The sequence below is a fragment of the Xiphophorus maculatus genome, chromosome 21 (assembly GCF_002775205.1).
Source record: "Xiphophorus maculatus strain JP 163 A chromosome 21, X_maculatus-5.0-male, whole genome shotgun sequence".
Lineage (NCBI taxonomy): Eukaryota > Metazoa > Chordata > Actinopteri > Cyprinodontiformes > Poeciliidae > Xiphophorus > Xiphophorus maculatus.
The window spans coordinates 8,566,282-8,580,702 of NC_036463.1; the positions used below are offsets into that span (position 1 = coordinate 8,566,282).

The window sequence follows — 14,421 nt, forward strand, 5'->3', positions numbered from 1 at the left end:
TATTTGATTTGATTCTGTCTTTCAGAATGAGTGTTTTCACTTGTTGAAAGAGATAAGCTCCTGCAGAAAGATCCGTCAAACCGCAGGGAGAAAAGATATGGCTGCATTTTCCAGAAGCCTCAGTGCTTTTCACCAAGAAGGATAAAATCCTGCTTATGAACACAGAACCTCACTTTTCAAAACTGGCATTGACAAAATAAGTTGTATGCGTTCCCTTTGTGGATTTTGTCTTTTGAACACTATGGGGGAGAAAAACAATTTGACAGTTCTGTTTGTCCTTCACAGGTATCACCAGGTTTGATCTCTTGGGGGACTTTGGGAGATTTAATTGGCTGGGAAACTTCTACATTGTCCTCTCTTACAACTTGCTTTTTGCTGTTGTGACAACTCTTTGTCTTGTGAGAAAATTCACCTCTGCAGTGCGAGAAGAACTCCTGAAGGCCCTAGGTAAATGTCTCTTAAGCCTGATCTTATTTTGTTCTGGAACATTGACAATCCACAGGTGCATTATAGTAGATAATAAATGAAAAGTTGATTTATTTTAGTAATTCAATTAAAAAATGTTAAACTCGTTTTTAATGTAGATTCCTCACAGAAGAATACATTTCAGGGGTTTATTTCTGTAAATCTTTTATAATTATGGCTTGCAGTTTATCCAAACCCAACATTCAATTTCTCATAATATTACATAATATATGAGAAATGAGTATTGAGTATATCTTATGAGTATTTTAAAATGAATTTTTAAAATACAAAATGATCTACATAATTACGGGAAAGACTGCTGACTTCTCAGTTGTCCAGCTAATTTACAATTTGTTTGTGACGCCCTCCACAAACGAGATAAGACACCAATAGTCACTGCTAAATAAGCTGGCTTTCGGAGTTGTGTGTCCAAGCATGTTCACGGAACATTAAGTGGAAGGAAGAATGTGTGGTAGAAAAAGGTGCACAATCAGTGAATATAGCCGCAATTGCATTGAAACCTTATGAAGTGCAGGAGATTAGCCATTGAGGACCTACTGCATTGATGCAGCAATTAATGCAAAAGGAGCCACAACCGACTATGGAACGTATATATTCTGCAGTACATAGACATGCATGACATTTCTGTAATAAAAATGTTTTTGCTGGCTTTATTTAATTTTTTAATTTTCTGAGAATCTGAATTGAGTGTTAGCAATAAGCTAAAAGTTTTAGTTCTTGACTAAAGTTGCTGAAATATATAAACTTTTAGGTGATTTTTCCAATTTACTGAGATGCACTTGTGATTTTATTTATTTTTCAGATTGAATGACCTAGAAAGAAACCAAATAAAAAAAAATAGCAGTGAGCTGCATTTTAAGACTTGATGTGACTATTCCTGAATGTTTGATACACAAGACGGAATGGGGTTAGAAAATGTCAGATAGAGGCACTGAGGAGAGAAAAGAACATCAATACCTGTGCCTAAATGAAAATCTGAGGCTTTTTAATGAGATTTCTCTGCCTTATCTCCCACCGCCCAGGTCTGGATAAATTGCAACTGTCAAACAGCCCCGCAGACCCCGAATCTGGGAAGCTCTCGGCCAATGGGCATCAGAAAACTCTGTGAAAGGGACGATTGATCAGCACGCACGCACACACACACATGCTAGCAGAGCCACAGGGAGATTTCAACAGTACTGTCTGAGTGCTGAAAGGTGAAAAGGATAGGAAGGAACTTAATAAACCCAGGCAGTGTCTGACTGTTGCTGCAAATGGAGGCTGAGAGCAATTTAGCTTCGTGACATTCCATCCTCTGCGTCTTTGATGGAAGCTGGGACAGAGCCAGGACGGAGACAGAGGAGTGAAAAAGACTGGCATCAATGGACCGACCTTGATGCTAACCTCAACTGTGACTTTAAACTACCCATCTCTTGCTTCTGGGGCATTCTTGCACCCGTCGTCGTCACCTTATTCCTTTTGCAACTCTTACCTTTGCACTAGATAAAAGCAGTTTCTGCTTGGTTCCGTTTCTGTATGAAAGTCTTAAATCAGTTGCTGAAGTAGAACTCAACCATTCAATTACAAAGATATTTAAATTCATTTTTTTCTAATTAATGTTGGTGAGAAACTCAGAATAAATTAATTTTTAATTTCTTTTTTGTGGTTGGTTGGTTGTTTTTTTCTTAGTGATGCAAGCATGAGGGGATCTCAATTTGTCTTTTTCTTCTTTGAACTCAAAATAAGAAAAAAACTGACAGAAAATGCTTTTTGAAACATTGTAACTTGTGTTTTATTCCCACTGAACAGAGCCAGAGCAGAATGCTGCACCGCATTGTGGGTTGCATTTTATGCATTGCACCTGTCAGGTCTGAACGTCTTATCTTGTTGTGATTTTGCTGTCGTATGTGTTTTTATCTGACTTTATGCAAGTGGGCTTTAACTTTTTGATGTCAGTTTGTATGAAGGAGGACACTTTTTTTTAAGGTTCTCCTGATTTGATTTAAGCCAATCAGAAATTGGCCGTTTTAAACAAGCCAAATCTCACTGATTGGAAAACTTTAGTTAATCTGAAGGGAATCTGTAGTTTTGTCTTACTTTTAATTTTTGCACATCTTGCATAATTATTTTTGCTCTTTCAAAAAAAAACAAAAAGAAAAACAGGCACGCACAGGAGACTGTTTTGTAAATGTTGTACTTACATGTATATAATAATTTGTTTCAGATTTTATTCCAATGTTTGGATGTAAATAATCAGTTTTCACTGAGCCCATTGAAGGTTTTACAGAAAGCATCTTTGATATTATTTTAATCATATGTGTTCTGAAATTCAGACATGGTAGGCTTGGAATATTGCTGCACAGATGTATCTGTTTGCATTGACCTCACACTTTGCAGAGCTAAGGATAGTAGATATTCAACAAACACAGATGGATTTGCATTTGGCTCCCTTAGAAGATTGTGGAAGTGAACAATTTGATTTACCAGTAATTTAGAGGGGCTGTCTACAATTTGTTTGTAGTGAAATATAATTTAAAGACAATAAAGAAGTGCAAGTGAAAGAAGGTTTTGCTACAGGACCAACATCGACTTCATCTGTAAATCACACACAATTTGTTCTATGAATTTGTGGAGCACCACAAGCCAGCCAGCTTTGTAGCCAAGAGAAAGACTTGGTAACTCAGGCGTCCCTCTACGTTTTGTTGCATTGCTGCGTAATCTTGTAAACTGTGATTTTCTTTGTCTTCACAATCACCTCGAATGCCTTATGACAAAACATCTTGTAGGCGTAATGTAATGGTAATTGGTCTCTTTGCACAGCCACACTGTGATCCTATCTGCCACTGAGTTTCTGCTTCAAAGCCAGCTATATGTTACTTTTTTTTTCACTATTTAGTGTTTAGGAAGGAGCTTCATTTTTGAGCACTTTCTTGCATTGGTTGGAATGATTCTACTTGGATGAAGAGTGGCATTGTTTTTCTTTGTCATGACAAATAGAAATCTGAAGTTATATATGCATTCAAGACTTGAACAAAAAAAATGTACAGCGCAATTTTTTTTAATATACACTTGCAATGTCATGCAGTACACAAAAATATGACAAAGGGCATCCAGTAATATTTCATAATAATGAAAAACAAATAACTTTCTGTTCTGCCAGATATATTTTGTTTTTGTTTGTATTTTATTGGTTTTTGGATGATGTGAAGATGTGAATTCTGAAGATAAAAAGTGATATTGTAAATTAATTAAGATTTAAACAGTTTTCCATGTAAGAGAGGCAGATGAATTAGTCAAAGTAAAGATTTTCTCCTTTCATATGCGCAAGCTGTAATTTAGTGAAGGGTTGAAATAAAATAGCAGTTCCATTGGCTTAAAAAGAAGTGGACTTTTTGGTAATTCTTGGGAAAAATAAAACTTCACATATAAATATTGGACCACTTCTCATTGGAAATGATTTTACTGGTTTTCCAGTCCATACCGTGTTTGAATGAAGGTGTCAAGTCGTTCCGTGCTGCAGGTGTAACTTTTATTTCTATCCATCTGTCTGTTAATCTCTGCATGTAAATTTTGGTACATGTTTTTGTGAATGTATTTTTTACGATTTCTCAGTTTGATCAATGGTATTTTTGTTGTTTGTGTGTTTGCAAATAAAAGTAAAATGTTTACCTGCTTTTATTTTGTCTGGGTGTTTGAGTTCTATGTGACCTTGGGTGGACATCACGTTTTTACATTATTTATCTCTTTTGGATGTTAAATCCTGACATTTTTTTATTCACATGTAGTGTACATAATTGTTGCAAATGGATTTAGTTCACTTGGTAAAATATTTTTATGAATTATGGAGATAATCAAAAATGCTCAAATTAGATGTTTAATTTGAATAAATATCACTCTCTGAATACTTTGTATTACTCCGTTTCAATCAATTGTGGCTCTTGTCCCTGTTTAAGCCAGTCAACTCTTGTAAAATACGTAAAATTAGGACTGCCGATCAAACCTCAAAAATCTGAGCTATATGGATGTTGATGGTTTGCGTCTGATTGATGTGAACTCTTAGTTGTTTTTTTGGGGGGGGGACAAACACGGTGTTTTCCATGTAGGTAGTATGTACCTCATACTACTTTGTGACAAACTTTGTCCAAAATGTTCTCTAAAAAGCCTTTGTGGTACACTTGCATTAAATTTCACTCAATGAGTGACTTTTGAAAGCCGTCATTTACATTGGATTTATACAAGGGTAACAGAGGGGATAAGTACAACCGCATGTTATATCTTTTTTTTTTATTTCCTTCCACCTCAAAATCATACTCTACTTTGTGTTAACCTATCACAAAAATCCCAAGTAAACACATAGTAGTTTGTGTCTGTAACATGACAAAATCTATAAAGGTTTTGGGGGACAAACACTTTTGCAAGCTGAGTTGCGCTTATAAACAAGCACAGCTTCACCAATGATTAACCAGTGTCAGCTTCCTGTATTTAGAGGCCAATATGTCTTGCTGTTAAATGTTTCATAGCAAGCTGCACTCCACTTTATAGAGTTTGCACCCATGCAAAAGGGTGCAAGGTAAGTGTTGAAAGCACATTCACCATTTGAGGCTTCGTGTCAAGGTTGAGCCACTCCTGCCTCGTGCTCAACCTTTTCACACCAGATAAAGAGAAATAAAGACATCTATGTTTTTTTCTTTGAACACGCCCAGCTCTCCTGAATGGAAAAACAGCACTGTTGGTAAAGAAAGCACACAATGAAGCCTTAAGGAGCAGCAAATCTTAATGTCTTTTCAGCTCCCCGGTGGCAGTCCAGGCTATGAATAAAAAGTCTGCTGTGCATTATCAGACTTGCTTCTGTTTTTAGTAAACAAAAGACTACTACTCCCACATATCTACATTCACATTGTAAAGTGAATGATCACGTCTGTGGAGATCTGTGCTCTTTATGCAGCAGCTTTGAAGCTCTTGTCTCTTTGCAAGCTTTAACATGTTAGGAGGAAGGCAAGGTTGGAAACAGAATTCAGGATTTTATGACAAAATGTGTCTTGTTTCCGACCTGGCTCTTCAGTCGCTCCCACTCGTTCTCCCGAGGTTCTGAGATGCCTTTTCTCTCCAGCTGTTCGAGGACTCGTCTGCTTGATGACAGCGAACGGTCGATATCACTCAGAAAAGCCTCCATGTCGGTGTGACAGTATCGGACAAAGCTGTCATTCAGTTCCTGCAACTAATTAGAAAAATCATTTTAGTGGCACAAAGGATGAGAATGTTTCATTCAGATACACAATGGAGCTGTGTTTTCAGCGATGGTTGATTGTGAGTTTATTGTAATGGCTGAGGCATGCTGACAGGTTGTAGTTGTTAAATAGCCAGATCAATACTGTCATGTCTCCAACTAACATGGAGAATTAATGAAAAACAAACAAAAAAAACATATAGTGCTGCTAAATATTTAAATAGACTACACTGAGGAGTTTTGCCTGTTCAATCAAAAATGTTTTCTTTTTTCTTTTTGCATTCTGCAGAACTAACTGCTCTGATATCACATGCATCCAGCACTACAAGTTTTCAACATTTTGTCACATTCTGAACACAAAAGTGATAGATTAAGGTAGAACATAATTGTGATACAGAGGTAAAACAGTGCATGGTTCTCAAAAATGTTTTATAAATTAAAATCTGAATTTGAATTCAGCTTCCCTTAATTGGACTAAATAAAATTCTGTGCAACAAGTCATTTTCAGATTCACTTGATGACTAAACACAATCACCTGGAGTGTAATTTAAACTCAGTATGAATACAGATGTTTTCTGAAGGTCTGGTTGGTAGGGAGCATTGATGAATAAACAAATGTTTGCCACAAGTCATGTATAAGAAACACGTGGAAGAAGGTGGTCTGGTCAGATGCGACCAAAACTACACATATTTGGCCTTCATGCAAAAAAAAGTGTTTCACCCTGAACACTCGATCTTCACAGTGAAATATGGGAGCAGCGCCATAACGCTGTGGACACACTTGCAGGGGGACAGAAATGCCTGGTCAGAGTCAATGGGAAGGTTGATGCCCTTAGATACAGGAGCCTGCACATGACTCATCATCATATATAGCGATATAGAATATAATGAGATTAATTTTCCAACTACTATTCTTACAAATAAAGATTTTAACCATAGTTTTTGAATTATTTCATTTTGTGGGGTGGTTTGACATAGCATCTCTTTATAAAGGTGTGCTTACTCCTGATACACAACACATCTACCTTCTCTTACTTACAGTAACTGTTATCAGACAATATCAAAAACGCTGAATGTGTTCATGTATTGAATGCACACATAAATATTTAACAAGTATTGGAATAATAGTTGTAACTTTCAATTGCAATTGCACAACTCAAAAAAAGAGTAGGCTTGCAAAAACCGAACTTCCTTTCCTGTGACACACACACACACATAGCCAAATGCTCTCTCTTAAGCCTTAAGTCAAAGACACATCAGAATTGCATTACAGATAGGCTTTTATCACTGATTAAACACATTTTAGCCATTCAAATGGAGGGTTTTATGTCTCTGGCTGACTTTTCGACAGTCAGGGCAAACAGCACAGCCTGAGGTGAACTTTGCCTTGTTCCACTTTAGAAGTGGATGAGAGAGGGCACAGAAATGGGGAAGCGGAGGTGGGCCCAGAGGTGTTATCTCGCTGCAATCCATCTATGTCAGTACTGTCTTGCTTAATGTGTTGACTCAGGGTCGGACCTCTGTAGCTGAGCAAAAATTGAAAGCTGTGCATTGGAATAAGCTGATAAGAATACTGAAGCTGGCCTTATATGAAGGTGTTTTTCCCCTCTTCTCCCAGGGAACACCTGTGGCTTTATGATACAAAGATGCTTTATTGCCCTCTGCTATCACAAGGAAAACTAAAAGAATAGGTTTCCCATCTCACACAGGTCCCAGCTTAGCACTGACGTGCCTGTTTGCATTACAGTCAGCTAAGCAAATAAGTCTTTCCCCTGAAAAATCACGTCAATCACACCTGTCGGCGCCATGCTGCGCTGCTCTTGAAGATCATCCTCCTTTGTGACAAAAGATACGAGACGATTTACTGACCACCCACTACTTGGCAACCTTTGAGTCACACAAATAAAATGTGGTTAAAAGCCAACTTTTTAGTTTTTACTTTTCAACTAAAAGTTGAAAAGTGAACCTAGTATCCCCAAAAATGTGTGATTATCTGACATTTCAAACTGTTTATTATTCTGATTGTATGACAGCCATCTGCAAAAACACAAAGAACATTAACTATCTCACAAGCACTTTTCTGATGATTATTGGTCTTAGAACAATCAATAATTAATCATCACATGGTTCAATACTGAGCATTCATTTAGTCAAAATAATTAATGTTTAAATGAACAGAAGAGTATAGAAATACCCTTTACTGTATTTGTTAAGTTGAAGGTGTATTTCAGAAACATATTGGATGTGCAAAACAATGCTTAGCAGTCAGTTTGGTTTAATTAAGATAAATTATTATGAGTGATAATCTCATATTTGTGAACTCATAGAAGAAGAGCTCTTGCCTCATTGGCTGCATGACATCACATAACTCTCTTTTTACATAAAAATGTGCTCCTGATGCCCCCTCTACAGCCCACAGGTGAAATTTACATGCGTTGTATTTTGTCAAGAACACCTAAACTGAGACAGAATCAAGACTAAGACTCTGAAGGACGTATAAAATTCTAAGACTAAGAGCTAACCAGTGAGAGATTTTTTTAAAAGCACTCCTATATATACAGTCCTGATCCCAATTGTAAGATCAGTTGAAAAATTGCAAGAATTCATATTTTGCACTGTTGGACATTAAGGAGGTTCCAAGTAGAGCTTCAAAATGCAAAAATGGCAGTGAGACCAAAAATGAATTTCAAGTGGTCGATCTCTACTTGACCATTAAGAAGCTGACAACAGTGAATGATTCTTTCTCCTTCCTGAGCATGTCAACCTGTACACAGCCGTATGTGTTGGGTTTCAGCATTAGGTCCGAGCTAATTGGCTCAGTAAATGCTGCATCTTTGTTTATGAGACACATGAGGGAACGGTTTATGGGTGAGATGTTGGAAACTGACAAGGGAGAGAGGGTAGGACACTCTGACCCTTGCAACATATTGCAAGTCTGGACCTCATGCATATGTCAATTTCCTTAATCAGCCTCTTTGAAGCAAAGCACTCTGTGTGATTGCAACACTCCACACAGAATGAACTACCACCTGCTCTTCACTTGACATTGAACATCCATCTGTTGGAGCTTCATCTGTCATAAAGAGGTGTGAGTGAGTGGATTTTCAGAAGAAATTATTCCCCCTCTGTAGAGAGCTGATAAATGGTTGAGAGCAATCTTGACCGTTGTAGTCGCTGTTTATTGAAGATCTCAGCTTGGACAGGTTCACTAGGTGGCAATGTTCCCTTTTCTTATGGGGTACCATGAAGCATGAGAGTGAAATTATTTAAACCAACGGTCAGAGATTTGTCAGTATTACTCCATCATGTCCATCCTCTCCAGTATGAGAAATTTAAATGCATAAAGTATCCAAAAACTTGACTCTTTCTTCACCTCTTCAATGTCTTTCATTTTCAGAATATGGGCAGTCCTCCTGACATGCGCCAATGAATGAAGATAAAAATCAACCCAAACATGCACAGCAGAAAGGATCCTGATGTCTTAACTGGAAGATCCAGAATGTTGCAACTAAAACAAAACGCTGTCATTGGTGAACAAAGTATGTAATTTACAAATTATTAAAAAGTGCTTCAAAAGTGAGAGCAGATGAGTGAAGGTACATTCAGAGGCTAGCAAGTTCCTAAAACCCACTCCTCCACTTTGGAGATACAAAATGTGCAATGGGTATGGATGTTGCATAAATGTTAGTCATTTATGCATTTTAATATTTATTTTCAGATTGGATTGATCATACAATGAAGAACTTCAATTGGGTGCACACTTTAGATTTTATTGTGCAATTTCTGTGGTTAAAATTTCAGATATGGACAAGAACATAAATAAAATGTCCCAACATGTTGGTAAGAAACACATTTCTGGTTGCTATCAACAAGTTTCTGGAATGTTTCTGGCTGGACATTTCAGAATTTGTCCCCTTATCATTCAAACCTTGTTCTAGAAGCTGCTAACAGACATAATGTTTTTCTGTATTCGTACGGGGGTACCTTTCTTACTCCTCTTATTCCTCAGGCAACTACCAAAGTGATCTAAAAACACCCACTGCTTCTTCTCATTGAAGCCAAATTTCTCAATCTTTATCTTCTTGGACAAAAAAAAAATACCTAGAAGTAACTTGGCTTGTCCATGAGGGCAGCTGCAACTTTTAAATGGGTTTAAATGTATTGATTTTGGAGCAACTGCATCTTCCAGGAGCTCTGTCCTTCAATGTTGATTTTTTTAAACTACCTTTACACAGGCACGCTTCTGTTGCAGCAGTGTATTTTTTAACAGAGAACTGAACATTATTCACTCTCAAGTTGTTAGGTGATTGTTTGATTTAGATGGTTAAAAATTTAACTGAATTTGGTTTTCCAAAATGACAAACGCATATCAAAATTAGACTTGAAAGAGACAAATTAGGCATCTAGAATGGTCGAACACTAGCAATGCCTTTCAAGAAGAGTGGTTGAACAACTAAAAGTGTCTGTAAACTTTGCTAGGATTGTATGATTTGAAATTATGCTTCCTGCAGCTCAGTACCAAACTTACACTCAGTGCCAAGAACTGGCGAGTCATCTTTTTGTCTTTGGGGAACTTGATTTTCTGGATATTTTTGTACTTTTTACAAGCAATATAGCCTCGCCAGTATGCTTGAATACAAAAAAATAAAATAAATATAAAAAAAATTAAAAACATCAATAGTTAACATGTTTAAAAATATATGCTTACTGTTCCCCCAACAAATGTTAGGTTATGTGTGCATCTCCATAAATTAGAATATCACTGAAAGGTTTATTTATTTCCATACTCAACTAACAAAGTGAAACACACATCAATTATTTCTGAAAAAATATCAAATTTTCCTTAAACGTCACAACCATGTGCTACTTTACAATTTGTAAATTATACAAGTTTCTAATAAAATACAATTGTAATGAGAAAGAATTGAACTAATTCAACAGGTATGAGTACGTGGAGTCTCGTTCCTATGGTCACTGAAATGGTGTCATCATTAATTATAGTGTTATATGCCATTGTTTACCTGGTAGAACAGTGACATCTGTCAAGTCAAGCAGCTTCATGAATTACACATGTTTCGTAATGCTCCCTTCTGCACACTGGGCAGCACTTCCTACCAGAATACCACTCAAAAGCCTGCATACAGTTTCTGTGGAAAACATGAGAGCAAGACAGAAACCCCTAAAAAAGGAAAGAAAAGACATGTGCTGTAAAAAAAACAAATAGTGAAACTGCTTCTGAATTTAAGTTTATTTCACTGACAAGGGAAGCCTCAATTAATATTCAGAACAACACAAACACACACTTAAACACTTTCACCTATATAAAGATATCTGTCTGTAGCTTTCAGTGCTATTGTCCAATAAGACTGAAGGAATCAGCATGACCCCCTGTAGGCTATATAGGACCTGCCCTATAGCCTTCTCATACCTTTGAGAGAGAGCCTTTTATCGTCTGAAAGGAGAAAACCAAAGCTATGAAGCTTGGTACACAAACCAGTTTACTCAGACCTCTTGAGTGCAAGGAGGAGGCATATTGATTTCCCATTGTTTTTGGCCTGACCAACACACTCCATCATCAGTGAAAGGGCTCCCCGTAGTGCACAATCTCCAAGACCCTTTGACAGCCTATTAAATTACAGAGAAACGTTGAGTCTTTCTTGCTATAAAAAGGATATAAAATAAATAATTGCAAAAATACCCTGTTGATCTAATATTCTTATTACAAAAGCTGTTTTTTGTAATAAATCCTTTTTTATTAAGGTTTAAAATAAACTCAATTATCAACTCAGTTGATAAATGAGTGAATATCCCAGTCAGTGCCAGAGACTCATAACAACTGCTGTTGTAAGCAGTTTTAACAATCACATCAATGAAGTACAAGACTATACCACAATTGCATTGTCATAGTTTGAAAGTTTGCAGGAAAATGCCAACTCAACAAAGACTCTCATCACTTTCTCTTGTTAGCAGGCTCTAATTAACTTTCTTTTGCCCCGAGTTAAACTAATATTTACATGTGCATCTATGGCAACTGTCCTTTGTGAGGCTGGTTATTCTAGTTCCACATTCTTGAGGAGATTGGCATCTTAAAAGGGGATCAGAAAGGTGCAAAAGACAGAATTACCCTCACAGTAACACACTGATTGCTACATCATCGCCTCACAGTTGAGTTCCAAGGCAGTATGGGTAAATTTGTACAGTTGTCTACACAGATTAGAACATACAAGAACAGTGGGGGAAAGAGAGTGACTAAGGAAAATTCTTTGTGTGTGTTGCTATCCGTGTGTGCAAAGAAACACAGCTTTTCCTAAAAACAGACACAGAAAACGAAGGGATAAAAAAATATTTACAAGCAGCTACTGTGTTGGGGAATACCTGAGCCTGAAGGCAAAACTCCTCCGTGTGTATAGCACACAGCTTAGCTGATTCTTCTTGCAGTATAGACCTTGTCGTTACCTGGATCCATTCATCTTCTGTCAATCTCTCAGTAGGGGCGGCCACCAAATCCAACTTCTGAGCTACAAACAATAAAAAAAAAGTCCAAATATGAATGTATTAATCACATAAAAATGAGACATTATATTTTTGCAGTTGTAGCTTCTCTTGATTGGCACCCTATTAAGTACAAAAAAATATAAATCTTCAGTACATTCAGTGCCATGAACAAATGATTCCCACCTCTTAAATTTTCCCACATTTTGTCAAATGCCACAGAGATACATTGTGGTGTAAAGACTTTAAAGGGATGGGAATGTCATTGACATGAATTGCATAGAGTTTTATCTAGCTAATAGCTTAAGGTTTTTGAGGGCCAACATGGCAGTATTAGCTTTACAACTACATGAAACCATCAAAGCTTAAACCAAAACCTTTTGGCTACAAATGCAGTCCAAATAAACATTAAAATGGCATCCAATCTTGTGTTGGTGATCAAGTGTGGTTAGTATTTTATAGACAAGATAGATGGCTTCTCAGCATCTTAAGTTTGGATCATTTCATTCAAAACTGTATGACAGAGCACAGATCTAATCAGTTTGCTCACTGATGCATAAGCTTTTGCCACCATATTCTAAAGTTTGACGCTATGATGGTACTTTAAAGACTTAGGGATTTCTAGGTGGCACTTGCTATAAAAGGGTTGGAAGCTGCTGAGCTGAAGTCGGTGTTAAAAGGTCATAATTTCTCTCCCCCATGCTTGGTAAGGATGAGGGGCCACATCAAAGCTAATAATCAGCTCGATAAGGCCATAGTATATAACTGCATATAAACTGTTTCCCGATTACCATGTTGTTGATTCTTCTTGACTTCAGTTTCTGTAAAGTCTGTTTACTAGTGTAATATGACAGTAATATTCAAGATTTACTTTAATTATAACTCGAGCAATGATGCAATTCTGAACTTTTGAACTGGACTGAAAAAGATGTTTGTCAATGTTTGTCACATAATTACCTTATGTGTTCAGGTAATTATCACATAAAGAAAATAGGAAGAAATTCCTCTACCTGTGACAGAAAATCCAGAAAGCATAAGTTGGTCAAAGACATCCCGTTCTGAAAGATCTAAACTCAGATGAAGTAGACTAACACGTAGAAACTTTCGATACTTTTTCACATAGCACTGTGAAGAGTTAACAGGTGTTTTCTATTTAACTAATTAAGCGCAATGAAAACATCACAGTCCGCAGTTGTCCGACAAAAAACTCAAATTACTAACAGTTATTTAGAACAAACTTTTATGGAAAGGTAATTAAAAACATAAGATAAAAGCAGCCCCAAACCTTCTGCGTCGCTATATTATCAACAGTGCTTGAGTAGTAATTTACCTGTTGCGCCCCGTATCTTGGTGGCATTTGGTGTTTTCCTTAAAAAGCTAAGCCCTGCATCGTAATTTCATTTGATCATTTACTTGCTTGGTATCTTAAGAGCTTAAACTATGTCAAAAAGCATTTTTAAATTATATTTTTCACAGTATATGTTTACTCTGTGTTTTCTACTTAACTAACGAGAGTTGGGATCTGTGGTTACCAGTTTACCTATAGCGTCACTGTCACCAAGTTTGACATTATGGCATCTGATTGGCTGACCTGAAAGGTCAGAGAAAGCAAATTTCATAGAGATAATGAACTATTTCTGAACAAATTAATGAACAAATGTGTTACTATTTCAAATAGTAACACATTTGAAATCTAACTGTTTCTGTCTTTTAACAAACAACAAGATAATGATAACTTTTGATATATTGTTATTAATTCTATTTTATTAATTCTATCAGTTCTTCACCATGGTTGATTAGATTGTTACACTTAAATAAGAGCATGCATTTCATTTTTGCTGCTTCATGATAAAATGGCAGTGTAACACATTCATGCTCTAGGGCAATTAAGTGAATAAGTTTGTCAGAGAATGAAAATAATTATGCAATATTCTGGAATTTTGCAGTACATTGTAGTTTTATTTATTGTTTAAGTTAAATGCTATATTCTGTGCACATATTGATCTTTTTAAACAGAATTCTGTTCTTTGAAACGAAAAGGGTCTCATTTTCACTAATGATTATTTTATTGTGAGGGAGTTGTCAGTGATCGCTGGAACCTGTCTAAAAGGGGGTTAGTTTGTGTGTCCAGGTGACTCACTGAGCTGTCGTCAGAGTATGAGCTGAACAAAGCGAAGTTGCTCATACCTGTGCAGTGAGCTAAGAGATCCCTCCCAGGTTGCCCTTCGATGGAAAAC

The 14,421-nt window shown here is 36.7% G+C and overlaps 2 protein-coding genes across 2 annotated transcripts in view; one reads left to right on the plus strand and one right to left on the minus strand.

Moving 5' to 3' along the window:
• lmbr1 (limb development membrane protein 1) overlaps positions 1–4,133 on the plus strand; it is a 38,408-nt gene extending 34,275 nt beyond the window's left edge. Inside the window, exons 16-17 of the mRNA XM_023326532.1 lie at positions 286–447; positions 1,509–4,133. Of these exons, the coding sequence (XP_023182300.1) occupies positions 286–447; positions 1,509–1,594 (248 nt within the window). The 3' untranslated portion in view covers positions 1,595–4,133. The remainder of the gene's footprint in view (positions 1–285; positions 448–1,508) is intronic.
• A 941-nt stretch (positions 4,134–5,074) lies between these two features.
• On the minus strand, positions 5,075–12,389 carry rnf32 (ring finger protein 32). Its single transcript, XM_014468588.1, is given in 6 exon segments — positions 5,075–5,107; positions 5,516–5,683; positions 10,221–10,328; positions 10,713–10,871; positions 12,068–12,210; positions 12,371–12,389. Coding segments are annotated over 6 exon segments (630 nt in total).
• Positions 12,390–14,421: the final 2,032 nt, after the last annotated feature.